Source organism: Hyperolius riggenbachi, chromosome 2 (assembly GCF_040937935.1).
Source record: "Hyperolius riggenbachi isolate aHypRig1 chromosome 2, aHypRig1.pri, whole genome shotgun sequence".
Lineage (NCBI taxonomy): Eukaryota > Metazoa > Chordata > Amphibia > Anura > Hyperoliidae > Hyperolius > Hyperolius riggenbachi.
Window position 1 is genome coordinate 461,615,106 of NC_090647.1, and position 23,990 is coordinate 461,639,095.

At 44.2% G+C, this 23,990-nt stretch overlaps 1 protein-coding gene across 2 annotated transcripts in view; it reads left to right on the forward strand.

Annotated features, from left to right (window-relative positions):
- SEZ6 (seizure related 6 homolog) overlaps positions 1 to 23,706 on the forward strand; it is a 759,189-nt gene extending 735,483 nt beyond the window's left edge. For both annotated transcript variants that reach the window (XM_068270134.1, XM_068270135.1), the window contains exons 13-17: positions 992 to 1,186; positions 7,081 to 7,119; positions 13,498 to 13,618; positions 13,713 to 13,815; positions 18,931 to 23,706. In XM_068270134.1, the coding sequence (XP_068126235.1) occupies positions 992 to 1,186; positions 7,081 to 7,119; positions 13,498 to 13,618; positions 13,713 to 13,815; positions 18,931 to 18,960 (488 nt within the window). In that variant the 3' untranslated portion in view covers positions 18,961 to 23,706. The remainder of the gene's footprint in view (positions 1 to 991; positions 1,187 to 7,080; positions 7,120 to 13,497; positions 13,619 to 13,712; positions 13,816 to 18,930) is intronic.
- The last annotated feature ends 284 nt before the right edge of the window (positions 23,707 to 23,990 follow it).

Genomic DNA, 23,990 nt, shown 5'->3' on the forward strand with positions numbered 1-23,990 from the left:
ATAATGGAAATTTAACGCGACACAAATAACTGCGGTATTGATTGAATACAAAGGATCGGTAACAAAACCAGATGATGATTATAAGTGTAATGTTACAGAGAAATCAACATAATTAGAAAAATGGGGTTACTGAATTAAGAGATATAAAATCATTGTTTTGATTTAGTCATTGTAAGCGCTGCAAGGATTTCATATTGATGACTTAAAAACACTTAAAAACTTAAAGGGTACCTAAAATGAAACTAAGGTGCCCCTTTGTAGTCCTTCAAGTCCCCCGCTGTCTTTCCACTCTGATCCGTTCAGCTGCTGTGCCCCTCTGAAAGCTGTCCAACTGAGCTAATTACGGGCTACTGCGCATGTAATGCCCCCTCCGTGCATCTCCACAATTGGGGTCCCATAGCGGGAGCATTCTGGAGGAATCAGTCACTACTTTTAATATACATATTGCAAAAAGTACAGGTGCAAATTTTATACTGGACTTCTCAGCACTGTATGTAATCACATGATATAGAGCACAAAGGATAACCACTGTATGTGAGAGGTGAAAGGGAAAGACTTGTTCATGACTACCACTGTTCGAAGCACATATAAAAGTGATAATCACCAATGAAGAGCTAATGCAGTGGCTGGAGGAGGGCCCCATGTGGGCACCCAGGGTCCAGAGGCCCTGGCATGCTCCCATCTTCTGCATCCCATATTGCTGTGGGAGTGACAGGGTCTGGTGGAGGCACGGCATGAGTGTGCGAGAGCATAGCATGGCTTCCGAACCTAGAACTTCAACAACACACTAGACTAGAACCTAACAGGGCGGAGCAGAACCTCGATCATGACAGGAGCCTGTGCTGCTGCTTGGGTGGCAAGACTGTATAGTACGTAGCCTTATCACTACTTTACTGAATGCAGACCTTTACAGGTTTGCTTTATTAATGGCCATGTGAAAAAAAGTTGTATTCCTATTGATTTTGCTGTCTTTTTTATTTGTTGCACTTAGTTGAAAAATATGAGCCATGTGCCAATCCCGGAGTACCAGAGAATGGCCACCAGGAACCTGAGAAAAGAGTGTACCAGCCAGGCGATGCCATAAGGTTTTCTTGCAGAACGGGGTATATGCTGATGGGAGAACACAGCGTAAAGTGTATTCCTGGGCACCCCTCCCAATGGAGCAGTCCCCCACCAATCTGCAAAGGTAACAAAGCATGAGATATTTAACTCCTGATTCACTAAACGGTTTCTCTGAATTTTCTGAAGTTGGACCTAATGCTGTAAAAATTGATATTTATTCCCTTTACATGTTCTCCTTTCAGGTACCAAGTCAGGTTCATAAAAATGTGTTTTTTTGGGTCTTTCATACTCTGTAACTAAAAAAGTTCCCCTGGTGGATACTCACCTCGGGTGGGGAAGCTTCCGCATCCTATTGTCTCCTCCTGTGTCCCAAGGCGGCAGCGATATAGCCCCCCAAATGGCGGGGATGTAAATATTTACCTTCCTGGCTCCAGTGCAGGCGCAGCAGCGGCTCTCCGCTCAGAGATAGGCAGAAATAGCCGATCTCTGTCAGTCCGCTCTACTGCGCAGGCGCAAGTCTCCTGCGCCTGCGAAGTAGAGCAGACTTGACAGAGATGCTTTCCACCTATTTCCAAGTGGAGAACCGCAACTGCGACCCTGCTGGAGCCAGAAAAGGTAAATATTGCACAGCTTGACAAATTGTCGGCTATGCGTTCCATGGATTGCAGCAAGACCACCGTGGGGCACAGGAGGACGGGGGAAGCCTAGATAGGATCCAGAGGCTTCCCCCTACCAAGGTGAGTACCCCCCAGGGGAACTTTTTTTCATTATAGAGTCTTCTTAATGCAAAAGGACATGCTGCGATGGAGGTAGTTAAATCGCCACATACCCACTGCAAAGTCATCCGTGCATTACCGCATGACCCGTGCCTACTGCACGGGTTTGCAGTAATGCAAGTTTAGGACGGCGCAGTAAGTGTAGACGATGGAGCGTGGCGCACATGCACGGACCGTCGTGAGTCCCGGTGACGTATTTCCTGTCCAGAAGGGAGTACGTCAGTGAACGGGGGTGGGCGTATGCATATGACCCTGTCGCCACACTCTGCCGCAGGGTCATCTGAAGTGCAGATTCATGCAGTGATCTCCTCTGCCATGGGATCAACCCAACGCACAAGTATAAAAGCTGCCTGAAAGTTAGGTGAAAACAGCAGCACAGAAGGCAAATAATGTAATAATGTAGGAGACTAACTGGAGTCACTATGATTAAAGCAGTAACTGCTTTTATAGACCGCAGATATTATCTAAAAAAAATAGTTGGTGATGGTAAGTATGCCTATTCAGTTATTGTCCTCTGCTCCTTTACTTGTATCTAGTATGTCTTTGGTAGGCTTCTTTTACCAATCGCTTGAATAGTCATTGCCAAAATAAATTAAAAATCTCAGTCAACTTGCACTTTTTGGTATTTATAACTACTACTTTATCCTTTGTTTTATTATAATCCCTCTTTCAGAAGCGGTGCTAATGCAGCGCTTCCTGAGGGCCTGAAGATCACGGCTATCCAATATTGGCTTTTGGCCTTGCCTAGTGAGATTTCACCAAACTCTCAGAATCTTTTAACCATATTATGCAACTGTAGATGATGAAATTCTATGAAATTTGCATTGAGGACTGTTATTCTTAAAATGTTGCACAGTTTGCCCAAGCAGTAGGGTACCACTACCCATCTTACTTCTGAGAAACTCAGTCTCTCTGGGATGCTATTTTTATACCTGTCACTGACCTGTTATCCAGAGGCTTCCCTCTACCTAAGTATTTATCTTTTTGTTCCCTGAAGACTACAGATTTAGTTTACATTTGGAATTGGTAGATAACATCATAAAGGGAAATGTAATTTTACTATTTGTGCTTACGTCAACAGTTTATGAATAAGCTGTATCCTAGGGGTGCAAAAGAAAATCATATTACAAGGGGACTTTTATTACACAGAGTAAAACTTGATGTGGGATTTCATTTAGTTAATGCATGTTAGCAATGAACAGGTCTGAAAATCAAAAGGAATGACTAATGCCCAGTACTTCCTGCCAGTCACTCAGCCCAGCAGCTATCTTATTTAATCAGATCTGAAGCAAGCTGTTCACTCGAGGACCCTCTGCCAGCTTGGGGGACACATTCAAACATGACAGATAATACAAAACAACAAATTATTGGAAAACAGAATTAGATAAGAAAAAAAAATACAAAATAAACACGCCAAGACAAACACTTCACAGGACGCCTTAACAATCGCCACTGAAAAGTAATGCAAATTATGTTACTGATTTTGCCGCTATCAAAGCAGAACTGCTTACGTACAGCTGAAGCACACTGCCACGTTTGCACCCCGGGGGCCTGATTCATTATCAACAATAGCCAGCATCAATGGCTCCCCCATGCTGATTTAATATAATGGTACAGTTCCTGTGACCGCAAATGTTGGTACCGGTAGTTGTTCAGTACCGAGAATGCCTAAAATAAATAATAAATAATGTATAGCTGGAGTTCGGAGCCCAGAGCCAGCGGCAGACACGGACAGGTATAGTGCACTGGGCACTAGAGGGACACACTGAACATTAGGGGGGACAGCATTGTGGGTTTTGTCTCATTTGTCGCTTGTCCCAATATCACTTGCCGTTACCGCTGCTCACCTGATCGACCACGACAGCCCGACATCTTGGTGCATTGTTTATCCGGCATGCACTTGTCGGCACCAATTTTCATTTGAATCGATAATAATTATTGAATCAAATAGTCGATCACCCGCCAAGTCAATCGGTGTATGGGCACTTTAACTGTATGAGATGGACAGCTGAAAAGTTAACTACATTTAGTGGTTTATAAGGGAGGGAATTCGGTCATAATTACTGAGGCATTGGGCTAGCCCATGAAGCACTGTCATGGTATGTCACGGCATATGATGTCGTTTATCAGGACAGATCAAAGAAAAGGGTATATCGGTACCTACCTGGGGCTTTCTTCAGCCAACCGTGGGCCGCAAGGTCCCCCGGAGTCCTCCTGGCTCTTCTCCCGGTCCCGTTGCAGACTTCAGTACCGGCGACACCCAGGCCGAGTGACGGCCTTATACTTCCTTACGCGTCATCACGCCAGGGTGCTACGCGTCATCACGGCAGCTGGAGTGACAGTCCTGCGCATGCACGGCTTTATAACTCTGAACCGCGCATGCGCAGGATACTCAGCCCGGGTATCACTGGTAGTGAAGTCTGCAGCTGGACTGGGAGAGGAGCCTGGAGGATGCCGGGGGACCTCGTGGCCTACGGTGAGCTGGAGGAAGCCCCAGATAAGAACCGATTTTATATATTTCTACTGCTCAGGGTTCCTTTGAAGGCCTAGGGCCAGGCTCCTCCGATCCTTCTTTAGACTAACTCTGTTTGCTGGGACCACCTCCCTTATGGTCCCACTCCCCTTCGTGAACAGGGGCAGGTGAACTGACGGAGCTGATCTTGCACCTAAAAAAATGTCTGTCCACGTGCAGCTCCATCCATACTACTGTGCAGGCGCAAGGCAGCCCTTGTCGACTATGTTCCAAAGGTCCCAGTGCTGCACCAGTAAGCTCGAGTGGGATGGGGAGAAGCCTCTAGAATATCCAGAGGATTCTCAATACTGAGGTAAGTATATAACTTTTTCTCTAAATTTCCCTTCAGGTACAGTTAGACACTATAGAGTAGGGCAGCACGGTGGCGTAGTGGTTAACTCTCCCGCCTTGCAACGCTGGATCCCTGGTTCAACCCCTGCAAGGAGTTTGTATGTTCTCCCTGTGTCTGCGTGGTTTTCCTCCAGGTACTCCGGTTTCCTCCCACATCCCAAAAACATACAGATAAGTAAATTGGCTTCCCCCTAAATTGGCGCTAGCCTATGATACATACACTACACAATACTTACATAGACAGGACTATGCTAGGGATTAGATTGTGAGCCCCTCAGAGGGACAGTTATGTGACAAGACAATATACTCTGTACAGCGCTGCGGAAGATGTCAGCACTATATAAATGCTTAATAATAATAATAATAATAATATGCAATTCACTTTTTCACCTGAGTTTTCTCCTAGGTGATATTTTCAAAATTGTCAATAAAAATGCCTTTTAAACCACCAGCAAGTAAGAAAATACTCAAAATTATTTTGATTGTACTTTTTCACCTACTTTGTGGTACTTTTTCAGTTGCAAAGTGCTGAAAATTTATTTTAAATAGAAGATGAAAAATTATCTCGTAGGTGAAAACTCAAGAGGAAATGTGAATTGCATATGGGACCTAGTCCGTGTCAAACAGGTACATAAATAAATAAAGATAAAAGGTCAGGTATACAGACATCAGTACAGTCACAATTCCATCATCATGTCAATATAACCATACAATGTGCAGTCTAACACACGTTTCTCAGCTTTTCAGCTACTTCTTCAGAGGTGTTGTAAGTAGATGTTCATGAAGATGGGATTAAAACCAAAGTATTCCATATATACTGTATACAGCATCATAATATCTTCCTGGATGTTCAGAATATCCAAACAATAGCAAGGGGAAGGGGATAAGCGGGTCTGGAATCAGGGGTATCCCAGTAAGAGGTGGCCAGGCTATCGGCAATTGGTATCTGGTATTTGCTGTGGTGAGGATATACCGGCATGTGTGCAGTATACATGTGCAGTGGTTCTCAAAATCTGTACCTGAAACCAGAGCCCTATGCACACCAGCTGAGATGACTGTCTACAGTCCACCTTTATCCTGTGACAGTTCATACATGTTTAGCTTACTTGCTGATATGTACTGTAAATCTATGTTTTGTATTTTGAATACTATGAGAAAATTGTGTAGTTAAGTTCTCAAACTACACGAAGGTGGTAAAATTGGTAAGCGATAAAAATCGAAGGTGTGCACCAGGCTTAAAGGACACATCCGAGCATAACAAAAAAAAACCAGATCTACTTACCAGGGGCTTCCTCCAGCCCCTGGCAGCCGATATGTCTCTTGCTGCAGCTCCAGTGTCCTGGGGTCCCCTCCGTTGTAGATGCCGATCTCACCAGGTCACCATCTTCTGCACGAGCACGCAAATGCGCCACTCCTTGTTGCACTCCAGTGGGTGGGAGCATTCCTACGCAGAACGCTACGGGCCAAGTGATCGCGAGCAGCGTGGCCACACGCTTGTGCAGGCGCAGTAGATGTCAACCTGCCCTTTAAGGGTGCATACACACATCAAATTTTGATTGGCCATTCACTGACCAACTCTACCACGTCAATGTAGTATGAGGGTTAAAAAAATGTACTACTATGAGCAGATTGTGTAGATAAGCTCTCATACTACACAAAAGTGGTAGAATTGGTCAGTGATTTGCCAATAAAAATTGAAGGTGTGTACCAGGCCTTAGGCTGAGTCCACACAGATGTTTTTGCCTTGAAAGCTGCATATAGCGATTTTGCAAAGCTAGACATTTAGCAGCTTTTTTACAGCCCCTCTACTGACAGTGAGGAAAAAGATATGGCCCATGCACACGTGTGGCTGAAGGCGAGTTGCTACTAAACATGATCTATACGCAGTATTCTTTTAACTGCTGTCAACCCCAATGCCTCATATCTGCCCGGTGTACATGGACCCATAGACCGAGACGGCTAATTTTGGCACAAAGTTGGGTGCCGTCATAGGCCGTAATGGGAATTACAGCTATAGCAGCACTCAGTGACTTATTTGGGTGCTGGCGATTGCAGAAGCTCAAATTAGCAAAAAAATAGCAAATTTGGCTGCCAGCAATAGCCAGTGCCCGAATAACGCGTCCCCCGAGTTGCGACAACTCTGAGGGGGAACAGCATTAACGCCACCCCAGACTTTCAACAGGTGCAGGGTGACCCATCTTTCAGCTTCACCCTGTACCGAAATTTAGCAGCAGCAATTTTAAATGTCCGCCCATAGACTACCACTCTGGTGTTAATTAAGGGTGGTAAAATGTGCTTAAAATTGTGTGCATAAACTAGGCCTTTATACATTAACTGCATATTAACTGGTTGTCTCTTCTTTATTTTTTCTCCTATTAGCTTCATATAAAGAATTTTACAGCAATCAAGGCGTAGAAGGTACGTGGGATTTAAATGTGACGATGTGCATATTTAGCAGTGATGCATTGTGGGACACCTCATATGCTCACTCCAACCTGAATAATCACAAATACTTTGTTTTAAGAAGGCAAAATTTTGTTTCAAATGGGAAAAGTATTTTGCGCTGGTAGGCCTTAAAGTACTACTGTAGGGGGGTCGGGGGAAAAAGAGTTTAACGTACCTGTGGCTTCCAATGGTCCCCCGCAGACATCCTGTGCCCGCGCAGCCACTCACCGATGCTCCGGCCCCGCCTCCAGTTTACTTCTGGAATTTCTGACTTTAAAGTCAGAAAACCACTGTGCCATCATGGCAATGTCCTCCCTCCCGCTGATGTCACCAGGAGCGCAGGCGCAGACTGTACTGGGCCTGCGCAATACACTCCTGGTGATGTTAGCGGGAGCGAGGGCGCATAGCGCATGTGCAGTGGTTTTCCAGCTTTAAAGTCGGAAATTCCAGAAGTGAACTGGAGGCAGGGCTGGAGCATCGGTGAGTGGCTGAGCGGGCACAGGACGTCTGCAGGGGACCATTAGAAGCCCCGGGTAAGTTCAGCTCCTTTTCCCCCTACCCCCCTACAGTACTCCTTTAAACTTCCAAAGTCCATACACAACATAAAATCAGATCACTGCCGCTGAGGGCCACCAAGAAAAATGATTTCCATTGATGCATAGTGTCAGGAACCGGCCCGCGGCACGCCTGTGTATACGGTTCCCGACTGAGGGTTTGACCAGATCAAGCATGGAGCAGCCTTATTCAAGCTAAAAACAAGGCTGGGACCGCTCAAACACTTCTCACTGCCACCACTAGCTGTTGCTAGACACGTCCACTCTGCTGTCCAGTGCTCAGCACGCAATCCTCGTTTTCGTACTTGGGTCAGCTTTGCGCTTTAGGGGAACGCCATGCACACACACACAATTGCAATCTTACACTGTAGTGAAGCAAAACCACTAACAGTCGTTCCGAACGATACTGTTAGCCACTCCGAGACTTCCCACTCTGCTGTCGAGCGCAGAAGTGCCCCATACACACAATGCAATTACAATCTTATACGGTAGTGTTGCTCAGTCATACAATCAGGCATGGACTTATACACAGTTACACTTCAGTCTCTTCTAGGCTATGAGTGTTAGTTTAGTACAGCAGAAGTCAAACTTATTAAATAACGATTTAATATTCCAGGAAAAAAGTGGAACAATGCAGAAAATAATATATACAAAAGATTTACAAAAACAAAGTAAAAATTACAATGATACACACAAGATAAGTTTGCATAAAAATAAAAAGGGAAATAAACGTAAAGTGAACTTTTACCAACGCAAATGTCCAACCGTGGAGGGACACGGATTTTCCGATTTCGATCGGGATCAGCTCTGGCGATCTGCTACCCTCAAGAGAAGATGATTTTTAGGCATCTGGCCCTGCTTTTTATACTGGGATATATGCCTGGAGGCAGCAACTTCATTGGGAAGGGGAGGAACTAGTTTTAATTAAATTTCCAGACATAATTTAATTCCCAGACATCTAACTTCCACATGTAAAAGTGTATTATAGCACACCCGTCAAAAGACTTCAAAGCGTTCCTGTGTTAGTGTTTGGTCTTTTTCAGATATTTCAGAACACTTCCATAAAACACAATTTCCACAGGTAAACTATAGTCTAGTCCATACATCAAACAATTGTATTTTGGTTACAGGTAGCAGTTTGCATGTAATTACCTGTAAACAGACACAGACAATCACATCTGAGGCAGCCGATCCAAGGTGAAGACCTGACTGCTATTGTTCCCCCTCAAATGCAAATGTACTACAGGAGATTCAATTAGCAGCATCCAACTTCCAGAGGAACTGAATGCAAAAGCTCAAAGTACTTCATTCTGCCATACAAACAAACACAGCTTTCCCCAAAGCCAGAATGGCTGTAGCCGACATCACATATGATACAGTCAGAAAAATGAAAAATATGCTTCTGTATTATCCCAACATCCTAACTAGTTGCTAGCCTAACCTAGTAACCTAGTTATTTGGGGATGCTGATATGTCTCTGTTTTTAAGTATTCCATTCATTCCTGGAAAAGTCTCACTGTTATCACATAAAAGTCAGTACTTTTAATTTTCTGTAATGCAGTTCCAAGCACATCTGGCCCATGACTTTGTGTCTATACACAGTTTGTATTCAGTTATCATCCTATTATTAAAATTTGCCTTGCTCAGTTTTGGCTTTAAGCCTCATCTACACGGGTAGATGAGGCTCCTATGATCCTTATCAATCGAGCCGCTGATGCGGCTCGATTGATAAGATCCGACAGGACGGATCTTGCTTCCGCCGATTCCCTGCTCACTCCCCGCTAGGGGACAATGGCAGGGAATCGAGCAAAAGATAAGCGGCGCCGGCGGGGACGAGCGGGCACGAGCGGGGAATCGAATGCGGCGCACGCGCGGCGAGCGGGGACGCGGCGGGTACGCGCAGGAGGCGATCCGGCGGCTAATCGAGCCGCCGGATCGCTACAACCTCTTATGGTGTAGACGGGGCTTTAGTTTTACTTTAAATCTGCCCCAGGATTGCAGGAAGCAGATTTCCCAGCAGATAATTATTACATGTGGCCAGCCGCGCACAGTTCACCAGACTCAGCAGAATGTGTTACTATATCTGAACAGGGAACATCTGCACATCCAGGCAGGCTTTCTTTTGTAAAAGTTTTCCTTTAACACTTGTAGCTTTCCCATCATCACATACACTTTCTGCTGTCTGTGCCGTTATTGTCCTGCTAATTTATACATCACCTTTTTACTGCGTGAAGCAATCACTCATGAGCATGTCTGTACAGGTGCCTTTATTCTCTGCAATTATCCACATTGAATTTTTACCTTTGATAACTATTGAAATGTGCACGTCGGTATGGGAAATGCCGGACAGACAGTCAAATGAAACAATCGCAAATGACAGTTATAGAAAGTAAAACGTGTTAAGGTGCCCATACATCAAGAGATTCGGCGTCCCGATTGACCATCAAATTTGATCATTTAAAGGGCCTCCGAGCACCTCTCATGGGTATGCCTTTAAGCCAGACGACTTTCAACAAAGTCGTGCTATGACCCCTCTGGAGGAGCCTCTTGCAATGGCCATGCATGCCACTTCCTCTTCCTGCTTCATTCAGTGATGCACTTCTCTAACAGAGAAGACGGGGATGACCCGGAAGTTATAACATAGCCAAGATGGCAGCCGCGATTTTTAAATTGAAATCGAACGAAAACTATTTGGTGTAGAACAGCGATTCAGGCATCAAATGAAAGAGGAGAGCACAAGGTACAGAATGGTATGCATCTTTAACCACTTTGTCCTCCTTGACGTAGAACTACATCAAAGAGGCCATGTGCACTCCCGTGCGCTCCCGCGGCTGATCACGTGCGTGCCCAGGAATCAATGAATCGTGCCATGGTGCCCGATCACTGATTCCTCTCCCCCGCAAAAAAAGCGACAGCTTCTCTCGGAAGCTTTGCTTTTTCTGCCTCCTATGTCCCTCTAAGCGTACATTGTACACTTAAAGTGACGTCATGTAAACAAACTCAAGGTTGCCATCTTGTGGCCAAAAAGTAAAACTACATCTAAATGTAAAAAAAATGCACATATATTTACCAAAAACAAATAATATTTACATCCCACCCTCCCAAAAATAACCACATAAAATATTTAATAATATTAAAAAAAAAAAACATTACAATAAAAAAAACACATAAATATTTACCTAAGGGTCTAAACTTTTTAAATATCTATGTAAAGATATTTAAAATTATATTTTTTTTATAAGCTTGTAAATAGTGAAGGATGCAAAACAGAAAAAAAAATGCTCTTTTATTTCCAAATAAAATATTGTTGCCATACACAGTGATAGGGAAATAATTTAAACAGTGAAATAACCGGGACAAATGGGCAAATACAATACATGGGTTTTAATTATGGAGGCATGTATTATTTTAAAACTATAATGGCCGAAAACTGAGAAATAATGAATTGTTTCAGTTTTTTTCTAATTCTTACTGTTAAAATGCATTTACAGTAAGGTAGCTCTTAGCAACATGTACCACCCAAAGAACGCCTAATTGGTGGTGGAAAAAACAAGACATAGATCAGTTCATTGTGATAAGTAGTGATAAAGTTATAGGTTAATGAATGGGAGATGAACATTGCTCGGATGCATAAAGTGAAAACGACGAGGGCTTAAGTGGTTAAGTACATTGCAGTACTGGTCGAAGTCTGAAAGGCATACCCATGAGAGGTGCTCGGATTCCTTTTAATCAAGTGCAAAATTTCCCTCAAGTGTAAAATATCCCCACGCTGCCCGAGCTCTGTAAATTCTCACCTGTGTGGCTGGTGCGTCTACCGGCGTCCTCAGCTGACAAGCCTGTTACCGCACATGCCTGTACCACATGGCGCCAGGTGTGTGTCTGTGATGTCTTACACGTGCCACGGCAACATGGCACTGCTTTCGGGGGTGATAGTGGAGGATGCCAGGAGTCACACTAGCGGAACAGATGAGAATTCTCAAAGCATGAGCACGAGGGGGACATTTAGGTGTAACCAAGTTGGTGGAACTAAGGCAATTCCTAATAGATTTCATGCTGAGATGTATGCGGTGTATGGGCAGGCAACAAATCCCTCTGATCACATTTGATTAGAGGGAGATCTGTGTTGTGGTCGTTCTTCCTATACATCGCTAAATGTAATGGCACCTTTAGCCTGTACTTGGCTGAGGCAATTGGAGTGTGCATATGTTAGGCTGTTCTTTTCCTCTCTATTCAGTTGTTGTGGTGTATAATACCACACTGCATCTTGATAATAGGCCAGCCTGTTTTGTCTTCTATCTTCTCCATGATCCCTACTGTCTTGGATCATAAATGATCAGTGTTAGGTAATTCATAATGCACAAAGAATTTTAACACCCTAAGTAACCAGTTGGTGCCTCTGTGTGCTGATTATTCAGTGTATGTGTGGGGGGTGGGGGAGTGTCAGAGGGTAAAATTATCTGCTCCTCTGAATGGATATAACACAACACACATTAACTTCCTAATTGTATGCAGGACCACTCCCTAAAGTACTGTTTGATGCCTAAGCAGGGGCATAACTTCAACATCTCAGGCCCCGAGAGAAACTCTGAACAGCCATGCCCTCCTGCAAGCTCCCCTGCCCCCCTACAGATGGCAGTACATTGCATTACTGAGCCTTTAATCCAGGCCCCAGTCTATCTCCCTTTGGCTCCCGTCTCTGCCTGTCACATGACATGCAGAGATGGGGGCTGCAGGGAGGTAGACTATACAGTGGGTACAGTGAAGAGAAGAGTGAGGATATGTCGTTCCCCTGAATAAAGTTAAAGTATACCTTGCCATAGACAGGGCCCGTTAGCACCCCCCCCCCTTTCCTGGAAGTCACAAGGGTTATTGTTACGCCTCTGTGCCTAAGTCACTAACCACAAGGCCAAACAACATTATGAGGGCCTATGCACACTTATGCATTGCGGAGCTGATTTCTGAGGCATTGACTGCACTGTCTGTTAGGCACACCAATGCGCTATGCAGCAGCGCGTTCCAACTGTGCTCTGCTGTATATGTTTGTGCGTTAAATGCAGTGCTATCCCATTCAATATATTATGAATGGGGTCAGCACCGTAGAGCTGAGCAATGCAGGTGCATTTCTGAAAATCGCATGGCCAACGTTGTTGCCAAGCAGCGTGACAGGGGAAGCAGGGAGCTGTCACTGCTGTTGATGGTTTCATTGACCATCAGCACTGAAGACAAGTGAAGTAGTGTCCCTGTGAGCAAATTGCACTGTAGGCAGTAGCGTGGAGTGCTGAAAAACGGCCCTGAGCAGCAGAGGGAGGAGCTAGACAGTAATAGCTGCTGAATAGCTGGGAACAGCCACTCTGCTACTAGATCCATGCATTTCTCTAGTCTAGGCCATGTGATTGACTTTTCCAAAGGGAATTTCTTTGAAGCGGCTGTATCAAATATGGAAATTGTTTTTTAATAACAGCCGAGCCCCTTATTCACCTGTACTAAGAATGAAAAATATGCAAGGGGGAATGAAAGCTTTCAGATTGTACTAAATATTGATTTTGTTTCATTTCACAAGTATGTCAGACTCAGACAAGAGAAAGGGGTGGAGGTTAGACACCTATTTTTTATTTTTTTTACTATACACGGAGAACAGATATAAAGTAGAATTAATTGCATCAATTCTAAATAAAAGTCAATTGTGATTGTGCTTGGTTGTGAATTGTATGAGAACAGCAGGCTGGGAGAGGCCATTGTGTGTGCCGGATACAGGTTAAGTGAATACACTGAGTCTTGCTGTGCTCTTTTTATCCAGCTGTGGAGAAAGCAGCAGCTACTGGCATCCCTATAGAAGGCACACATATCCTGCTGGCCGTCTTTGTTCCTGTTATCATGGTGGCTCTTGTCATCGCAGCCATCTACCTGTATTTCTCCAAGTAAGTAAGCGCAGGCACAGAGCGCAGGCTTCTGCAATAAGCCAGATACAGCTGGATTCTCTTTATACTATTATCTCCCCTTCTTTCTGCATAGGCTTCAAGGAAAAGCTCTGCTCCGCCTGCCGCTGTCTTCCTCTCCCCAGTACGATCAAGTCACAGTGGAGGCTGCATTTGACAATCCAACGTTTGAGACAGGAGTGAGTAACAATTCCTAAACCAAGATCATTTGTCCTTCTCACACCGTATACAAGGGGGGAATTAACTACCAGTGTTGGGAGACTTGGTGAAGTTTAAAGGGAACTTGAAGCAAGAGGTGTATGTAGGCTGCCATATTTATTTCCTTTTCAACAATACCGGTTGACTGGTGTCCTGCTGATCTCTTTGGCTGCAGTAGTGTTTGAATCACACACCTGGAACAAGCATGTAGATAATGTACCTCCTAAGTTTTTGAGATAAGAGAGGGACACTTAAAGGAAAACTGAGATGGGGCAGTAGAAAAAAATGATATATACCTGGGGCCCCCACCTGGTTGATCACTCTCTCATCATCCTCCACTGCCTCCTAGATCTTCCGCAAGCGGCCCAGGAAAGCCGTCCAGCCGTCCAGGGTATTAGGGGCAGAAGATAAGCAGGACTGCCAGCTACTTGTATTGTTTAAAAGGAAATAATTATTGGCAGCCTTCACATCCAGTGGCGTAACTACAGACCTCTGGGCCCTAGTGCGAGTTTTACACTGCCCCCCCCCCCCCCTGAAGCACTCTATACATAACAATTGATATTGCACACCAAAATCTGTAAGGACAACACAGTGTCAAAGGTGCAAGAAGGGGATGGAGAACAGTATGTTAATGATCACTACTATTCATGGCATCTATACAAGTGATTATTACCAGCACAGGACCAATAAAGAGCTAAGGGCCTGTTTCCATTACACGCAGTTTGGATGCAGAATGGATGCAGAAAAACTCCAATGAATGCCCATGGGCCTGTTTCCACTAAACGCAATTTTTCTGATGCAGATTTTCCCATAGACATTGGAGTCCGTTTTTCTGCATCAATTCTGCATCTGATCTGCGTGTAATGGAAATAGCTAGGCCCTAATATTGAGGTTAAGGGAGGGCCCTACAGGGCCGCTCTGACGCAAGGGCCCCCGGTGTGGTCGAGACCTCTGCACCCCCAATTGCTACGCCACTATTCATATATCCCTCTTACTTCAGGTTCTTTTCAATTACACCACCACTTTTTTCTGAAACAACTCTAAAAAAACTTTATTATGTTTCCTTATACTTTGTAATTTGGGCTGTGCTAATGCATTTATGCCCAGGGTAAGAAATTATTTTTGGGTGGAATGAACCCCTTTCCTACAAGCACAAGTGAGTATAGCTAAAAATATATGAAGTGGGAAAGCAGAATACACAAACTATGCCTGCGTTCTGTTGCTATGGAGAGGGGAGGAGGGACAGCGGCGCAGCCAATGATGGATCAGCTTCCAATGGGCAGAGTAAGGAGGGTAACAATGCATCCGGCCAAGTTGATCTGGATTCTTAAGAGAGGCAACGGGTCAGCTGTGCACACACTAGATTGGTGTTAGAGTTTAGTATGTACAAGGCTCAAGTGTCAACACAGCTATAGGAAAACATGTGTGCCTGTATTGTCTTCTGTCACTTTCTGCAAGCTTTTGTAGAACACTATCTAATCATTACATGGATTTTAATTTTAAGTATCCTTTTCTTATTAAAGCATCAAAGCATTTATTTATATATTGGCCACCAGATGTCACCACAAAACCAAGCAATTGCCTTGCTTGCTTTGTGGGTAATCCGCCCCTGGCTAAGGGGCGTTCGTATGAAAGGAAAGTATACTGTACCATCACCTAAACAGCAGGGCCGAATTTACCATAAGGCACTGTAGGCACGAGCAGACAGGCGCCTGATGATGGAAAGGTGGCTCACTCCCTTCCCCAATGCCTCTCCCTTCCCTATACAGAGTCCAGAGCAAAGTGTAAATGAGAGGTTACTCAACCAGGTCTCAGTATTCCACTGACCAGATCTTTCTTCAGTCGAGGCCACCTCTAGCTACTTAATAGTGAGAATAGCTCTGGCTACCTAATACTAAGTGGCACCTATAGCGATCTATGACGGGCAAGGGAGCTAAAGGAGGAGTGACAGCTAGGCCAGCCAGCACACTTGCGGTGCAGTTCAGCAGGTGTTTGTAGGTTCATGGAGAGCGAAGTTTAGGGTTCCAGGACATCTGTGCCTATAGGCTCCTGTAAAGTAAATCCGGGCCTGCCTAAACACCAAAGCAGTAGTTGACAAATGTCTGCTAACAGCTCACAAATGCTGTCAGCCACTTGCATAACTGCATGCTATAGGTACAAAGATGTACCTACTGTTTGGAAGCTGAGTTGATGTGCTTATGAAGCCATAACCTTACTGCTCCCCAAACACCTCTGTGAAATAGTTTTCAGACTCAATTTTAACCAAATGCTTCTGTGGAAAGAATATGCATGTATTCAGTTCAGAAACTTGCTTGCCAGGCATTGCTTTTGATGGTCAGTCTCCATTCACATCACTCCACAAATTTTGACGGTGCATATGGTGAAGCAGAGGCCTACTGTTAAAAATGGCGCATGGGGTAAAATGGCGCACGTTTCCGCCGATAAATGTATCATAAACCGCTATTTACCGTATTAATGTAAATACGTTGTTAAATACATGAAAACGGTAAATAGCGTTTTATGTTACATTTATTGGCGGAACGGTGCACTATGAAAAAATGCAAGGGGCTAGTGTTAGGCAGCGGGGGTCAGGGAGGGGAGGCGGGGGAGAGAGGCAGTGGGACACAGGAGTAGGGTTAGGTGGAGGGAGGATGTGTGCATATGCATACATTACCTTGTCCCGGTGTTGTGTCTGATTGCGCTGCCTGTGGATTTGCGCTGCCCCGCATGCGCAGTAGGAGACTGTGCGGTCACATTTCCTATTTCATAATGCTGCTGATGGTAACATAATAAATATCTCCACTTCCACACATCCTACACTCCTCAAATTTTCAGGGTAGGGAGGGGATCCCCCGAACTACCTCTATACCAAATTGCAGCCCCCGAACCCCACTGGTTCCTGAGATAGGTTTCTCTAATCTATCTCCTGATCCAGCGGGGCTCAGGGGCTGCAATTTGGCATATAGGTAGTTCAGGGGATCCTCTCCCTTCCCTGAAAATTTGAGGAGTGTAGGATGTGTGGAAGTGGAGATATTTATTAAGTTACCATCAGCAGCATAATTAACTTCACACTGCGCATGTGTGCTACTCAGTGTGGAGGGGAGCTTCCGGGCAGCGCGATCAGACATTACACCGGTGTAATGTCTGATTGCGCTGCCCGGAAGCTCCCTTCCACACTGAGTAGCACGCATGCTCAGTGTGAAGTTAATGATGCTGCTGGAGATAAAATACGAAATATCTCCGCTCCCACACCTCTTACACTCCCCAAATTTTGAGGGTAGGGAGGGGACCCCCCGAACAACCTTTATGCCAAATTGCAGCCCCCGATTTGGTATAGAGGTCCCCTCTCTACCCTGAAAATTTGGGGAGTGTAAGAGGTGTGGGAGCGGAGATATTTAGTATTTTACCTCCAGCAGCATCATTCTATAGGAAATGTGGCCGCACAGTCTCCTACTGCGCATGCGGGGCAGCACAAATCCACAGGCAGCGCAATCAGACACAACACCAGCCGCGATCGCTCCTTCACTTCTTCAGTTCGTTTGTTGTAATCCTGCAGCCAGCCAATCACCATGCGGGGACTGAAGCCGCATGGTGATTGGCTGGTAGCAGGACTACAACAAACTAACCGAAGAAGTGAAGGAGCGATTGCCGGCCGGGACAAGGTAATGTATGCATATGCACACATCCTCCCTCCACCTAATCTTACTCCCTCCTCCAGTGTCCCGCTGCCTCTCTCCCCCGACCCCCGCTGCCTAACACTAGCCCCCCGCATTGACTTTGATTATATAACGCTATTCAGCGTTATAAGTGTAAGGCACACTGCATGTGCCATTTTTTAACACTTATAACGGTAAATAGCATTATATAATTTAAGTCAATGCGGCGCCATTTCTATTCTCCCAGCGCTGTGTGCCAATTTTATCTGTCCTGGAAGCGGAGGAGTCGATGGTGGTGTACATAAACATTCTGTAATCCTAAACAACCATACACAAGCTCCTCATGATACTGTGAGAAAAATGCCTTATTACTTTCAGTGGTAACATTAAATGGTGCAAGTGCCATCTAGTGTTAGTGAATGGAAGCGCTTTCTAGCTAGATGTGTAAGGAAAGCTGTGCATGTATTTCAGTTCAGAAACTTGATTGCCAGGCAGTGCTCTTGATGGTCAGATAGTCCATTCTTTAACAAAAAGTGCTGGTGCACACGGTCAAGCAGAGTGATCATCAATGGTGATGCACATAAACATTGTGAAAGCATGCACAACCATACACAAGCTCTTCGGAATTCTGTGGGGAAAAAGGCACTTATTCGTTTCATGGTAATAAAGTGAACTTGAAGCAAGCAAACTCACTTCAGGTTAGACAGTTAGCTAGAAGGAAGGCTCTAAATACCATCCCCGATCCCGTTGTCCCAGCACTGTTTCCTGTTGAAGTTATTAACCTGCTAGGTTAAATACATCTTTGCCACTGCATTAGAAGTAATGGAGTCTCTGAATAATTTCAAAGATGAGCTGATCCGTACTGCAAAGGACAAGTCCGGACTAGTGCATGCACAGTATGGATGGCATCTGTCTTTAGAGGCACTCGGGGACCTTTAAACGGCAGCAACCCTTCCTTCCCCTTAGCACTGAAAACCGCTTTGTTGTGGGCTATTACATCATTCCTCATCCCTTCAATAAAAAAACAGCACAAGTTGTTCTGCTATAGCAAAGTGTGGCATCTGTGCTTCATTCAGACCCCGAACTGTCGAGTCCCGATCTCTTTGAGCAACACGTGTACGTTCCTGTTCCTATATAATACCACATAATACATGTTCAGAAAAGAGTAAGCAAATAAGTCACTTAAATTAAGCTGTCCATAAATAACCAAAGATCGATAGCACATTTTTCACCATATTTATAGCATTTTTTTTATGTGCTAAGTACTAAAAAGGTATTAAAGTTGAGAGAACAATAAGGGAATGTAGCTCATGAGAAAAGTTTAGCACAATAGTAACACAGTGAGAAAAAGATAAGAGAAAACTCATGAGGACATATTTTATTTGTGCATCAGGACCTATTTCCCTATTATGCTAATGCCCATGTTTGTAAATATTGCAGGACACAAGGGAATATGAAGTGTCAATATAGGTGGAAGAGATTGCAGATCAGTGAAGAAGACCTAGGAGGACACCTCATCTTGTCACCGTCACCTGTGAAGAGGTTCAGGACTCTTGTCACTTCTTACGTGACAAAACTGCGTATATTACCCCAGGGTGGGCACAGACACTTTTGAGCATTGGCTCAGCATTGGCCTGAATTGCAACTCTCAACAAACTTGACATTCCTAACTCTCCTATCCTTCTGTCCGGTTCCTGCTGCTGTTCTTATTGCTCTTTGTCACTGGTTCTTCTCTCAGCTCCACATCTGGATCCCTCCTCCATCCTCCAAGAAAAGATGTGATTCCTGTGATAGTCACGTCATCCAACCTAACTCTTAGCTGCAGCTTGAACGGTTAAGAGTTGTAGCTGAGAAACAAACTGTAGATGTGGTTGGTTTAGCAGGAGCACAAGCTAGAAACAAAAACTGCATGAAATTATACTCCTAGACACAAAGCAAAATCAAATCATACCAGTAAAGCAACGGGAACATGGCTAGAGAGAGGCTACGGAGAGATAATGGGGACAGGCTCTGAGGGACTTATACATTTAAGTGTGCTGGTGTCTGTAGAGCACTGAGTGGCCACCGTGACACTTGTACGCTTTTATGCATGACATCCCTTAGCGTGTGTGTTTAGTTACATCTGTACATATGGATTTATATATATGTTTATACGAGAAGCAGTGGGATCTTTAATAGGGGCAGTAGGTTTTCACTACGTGAGCGCATCAATTCTTCCATTGAACTGCACAGATTGTGTGTTCACCGGGTAGAGAGGTTACCTGCTGTTGGTAACCGAAGCTTTTGCTGCCCACATACCTTATGCACTAGACATGTGTTACAGTAGGTTGGATTGTTTGTTACTCATATTACTTTTTACTGCTCAGCAGCAGAGCTCCATATAGGAAGGATATCTCTAAACCGATAGCTAGTGAAGGTGTTAGATAAGTCACTCTTGTTGTTCCCCGGGTTTCTGTGAAATTGTATTTAGCTGCCGTTCACTCCAGCACTGCGGAAAACACTTCAAAGGAAACTCTACTCCATTTTATTTATTTGTCAGTGCAGAATAGAGTAGGGAAGAATTAGTTCTGGGATTTCTTATTGCTATCTGCATCACTGTTAGGAAGGATTTTCCAGCAAGTTACACTCCCATGAAAATTGCTGTCCAGATAATGAACTGAAATCTCCTTGGTGATGACACACACAGCCAAAAATATATATTCCGCAAAGTAGGGAATGGTTGGAACCAGGGCTGTGAAGTTGGTACAAAAATCACCCGACTCCTCAGTTTATGAAACCACCAACTCCAGATACCCAAAATTGCTTTGACTCCTTAGTCCAATACTCACCAGGGCTGTGTAGTTGGTACACAAATCATCTGACTACGACTCCTCAGTTTATGAAACTATCGACTCCGTCTCCAGGTACCCAAAAATTGCTCTGACTCTGACTCCACAGCCCTGGTTGGAACATTTGCCATGGTGTTATTGGTGTGTAACCCTGTCGGAGGAGAACTCCTCTTTTTCTACCCTAGTACCTAGAGTTTAGTTGGCAGAGTTGACATTTCAAGGAAAATGGACGGTTTTTCAGATGTCTGTTTGATTAATCATGTTTGCACTGGGGGACCAATATGTTTAACAAGTATTATATAGATGGTTATAGCTATAATTCAAAGTGGACCTGAAGTCTCAATAAAAAATTCCAAATAAATGTAAGAATACCATCCAGTCAGCCGTTCAGCTTCAGATACCATTCCCTGATGTTGATTTTATACATAGGAATGCTCAATGAGCCCTAGCAGTGTCCCCCGTCATTTCCCCTCTCCGCAGGAAGGAGAATGGGAATGAGGCTAGGAGCTCTGATGAATGCCTCCAATACTCTTATGTAGAAAGGAGCAGAGCTGGATCATCCATAAGGCAAACCTAGGCAGTTGCCTAGGGCCTGGAGATAGTGTAGGGGCCTGGTGGATGTTAGCCCTCACCAAATCTTATAAAAGAAAATCCAGGTGAACATAAGCAGGGGACGAAAACTGCTATCTTGTCTAGGACCTCATTTCATCTTGGTCCTTTTCTGGCAAGAATAATAATAATAATAATTGCAGTATTTGTATAGCGCCTTTCTCCTGTCGGACTCAAAGCGCTTCAAGAAGACCCACTCATGCTAAATAAAGGTGCCCATTAACGATACAATCTTGATTGTACAACCTCACCACATCTATGTAATATCAGGAACTACCTAAAGCATCAGTTCAAAGTGTATTTACTCAATTTACCCTACAACCAAGTTTGTATCGTTGATGGGCACCTTATGGGTTATGTTTAAAAACTGAAACCAGGGAAGGGAAAAGAAAGCTAGCCATATCAGTAGCAGCCTCTCCTAGTTTTTCCTAGAAATTTCTCATCTAAAAAAAAACTTTCTGACCCACCATAAAGCAAGAATATGCTCGGAATAATTTTGATAGTACTTTTTGGTATTTTTTCACTTGAAAACTATTAATGATTAGTGTTGTTGTTCGAATTCGGGACAACTTTGTTAAGAACTTATATTCAGCACCATTTCAGCACCGGACAGAAGAGCTGGGAGCACTCCATTTAGCTCTGATACTTACTCCTTCCAGCTTGGAATAATGAAGTATCGGAGCTGAATGAAATGCACCCTGTCCTGCTGTCCAGTGCTGAGATGGTGCTGATTGCAGCTGTTCGGGTTGGTAACCACGGGGTAGAGAATGCCAAGAACAACAGTATAAATTATTCCCGGGTTGGGGTGTTGCACTCAATACTGCATGCAGCACAGCTCGATTGAAAATGAAAAGAAGATTGCTGGCAGTCTAAAGATTAATGTGTTGAATTCTGTTAAAAAATTGACCCCATGTATGGCCAACTTAAGCCTGCTTAGAGTCTCATGTTGTGAGCTCAGGCACACTTTGAAAGGTTAAAACAGGATGACTGTGGTGTATGTTCCATTTTATATCAAGACCATAATCCATAACTGACTTGTCCATGTAAAAAGAATTTAAAGGTACATCTAGAGAAGAGTGAATTCAGATTTGAGTAGGCTCCTATGATTAAAGTCACTGCCCTGCTTTTATAGCTCTTTGATTTTTCAGTGCCAAGAGTTACCTGCAATAATTTATTTATTTGTTACGTCCACTAAATCCATAATGAGTGTGTAGCACTGTTGTAGATGAACCATTATTCTATGTAATAGGGAAATGTGACATGATTAGTATGGTGGTGTGGGGTTTATAATTCCTTTGATGTTTGGGCACAATTCCTCAGAGATCAGATACTTATGAAGAAGCTAGTAAATAAATCCCCTATTCTGTAACATGAATTGACAGAAGCCTATGGAGCATCACTCTTAATGGGGCCACTAATGATACAATCTTGATTGTACAGTCTTACCACTTCTATGTAATATGAGGGACTGCCTAAAGTATCTATGTAAAGTATATTAACTCATCTTACATTTGGTAAGATTGTGCAATCAAGATTGTATGAATAGTGAGCACCTTTACAAGGTATATTTCTTGTGTACTGTTTTTCTGGTGCAGTGGGGAGCAATTGGAAAGGAATTAGCCCTATTAAAGCAGTAGGATCGGCTATACTTTGCCAGGGAAAAAAACACATATATAAGTAGATAAATACTTGATCTACTTACATAACACATGTATTATACTGTCCACGTTTTGATTTCAGTGAATGTTATAAAGTTAATGGCGAGAATTCTGTTAGTGGTGGGGGCCATGTCTTTTGCCCACAGTTAAGGCTAACTCATGATGTCATTTCTGCCATTTACTTTTTTTCTTGTCTCCTCCAATCGCTGAGTCGCCTCAGCCTTGCTTGTAAACACAAGTGAGTAGGGGATTAGGTTTCAGATAAGCAGCTGGCAGGGAAATAAAGGAAAGAGGAGGAATACATTATAGATAAAAAGAACCCCCAGCATGCAATTCTTTGGCACCAAATACTAAAGGGCCAGTGCTCCTTAAGTATGTGATAACTCCAAATCATAATAGCAGAAAAAGTTTTGAAAGTTTTGAATGCAGGATTAGCATCTTTATCACTTAATACACTTAGACCAGTTGCTGTTGAAATTTGATTTTTATGGTGACGATACCGCTTTAAGCTGCTTCCTACTACAATGTTGAAAGTTGCACAATAGCTTTATGCCTGGCTAAGGTCCTTTCAATAAGGTTGTAGTTGTAGCTAAATGTGGGCAGTCCGTGTTTCTTTTCTCGCTCAAGCTGAGCTTAGTGCATCTCAGAGTAGAAGGGAAACTGGTGCGGTGCCAGTGCCCATGCTCACAAAGCCTAAGCCTCAAGCTGATGTACACAAAACCTCTAATTACTACCATATATGATTATAAAAGGATATTAGGTTGTCAGATACATTTGGACAGTGAAGAGAAGAAAGGCCATTTCCTGACCACTACCATTTGTAAACATAGGCCTACTGGGCTAACTAGCTAGCACATGTCTATTCATTCCATCCGTAGATTTTGACAGCTGTGAAACTATTTGCACAATGCGTGTTACGTAACTGGCATAGGGTTCGATAAAATTGCCATGCGTTGCCGGTGTACAGCAATTTTACAATAGTTTGTCAAATATGCCCCAATTGGCCCAATCCATTTCACTTTTTCTCCCAAGTTTTCTCCTATGTGATGTTTCACATCTTATCCATAAAATGCCTTTATAGGAGTTATCAGCCAAATGAATGTAAATGAGGTTTACTCACCTGGGGCTCTCACCAGCCCCTTGCAGCCGACTGTCTCACGCCGACCGCTCCGCTCCCCAACTTTGCCCCGGTCTCCGGGCTCGGTATTCAGGCCGACCGCGGGGTCGGCCTTACTGCGGCTGCACGACGCGCCGCTGTCAATCACGGCCACATGGGCAGCGGCAAACTGTGCAGGCGCAGTAGTTCTGCGCCTGCGCAGTTCGCCACAGCCCACGTGGCCGTGATTGACAGTGGCGCTTCGCGCAGCCTCAGTGAGGCCGACCCTGCGGTCGGCCTGAATACCGA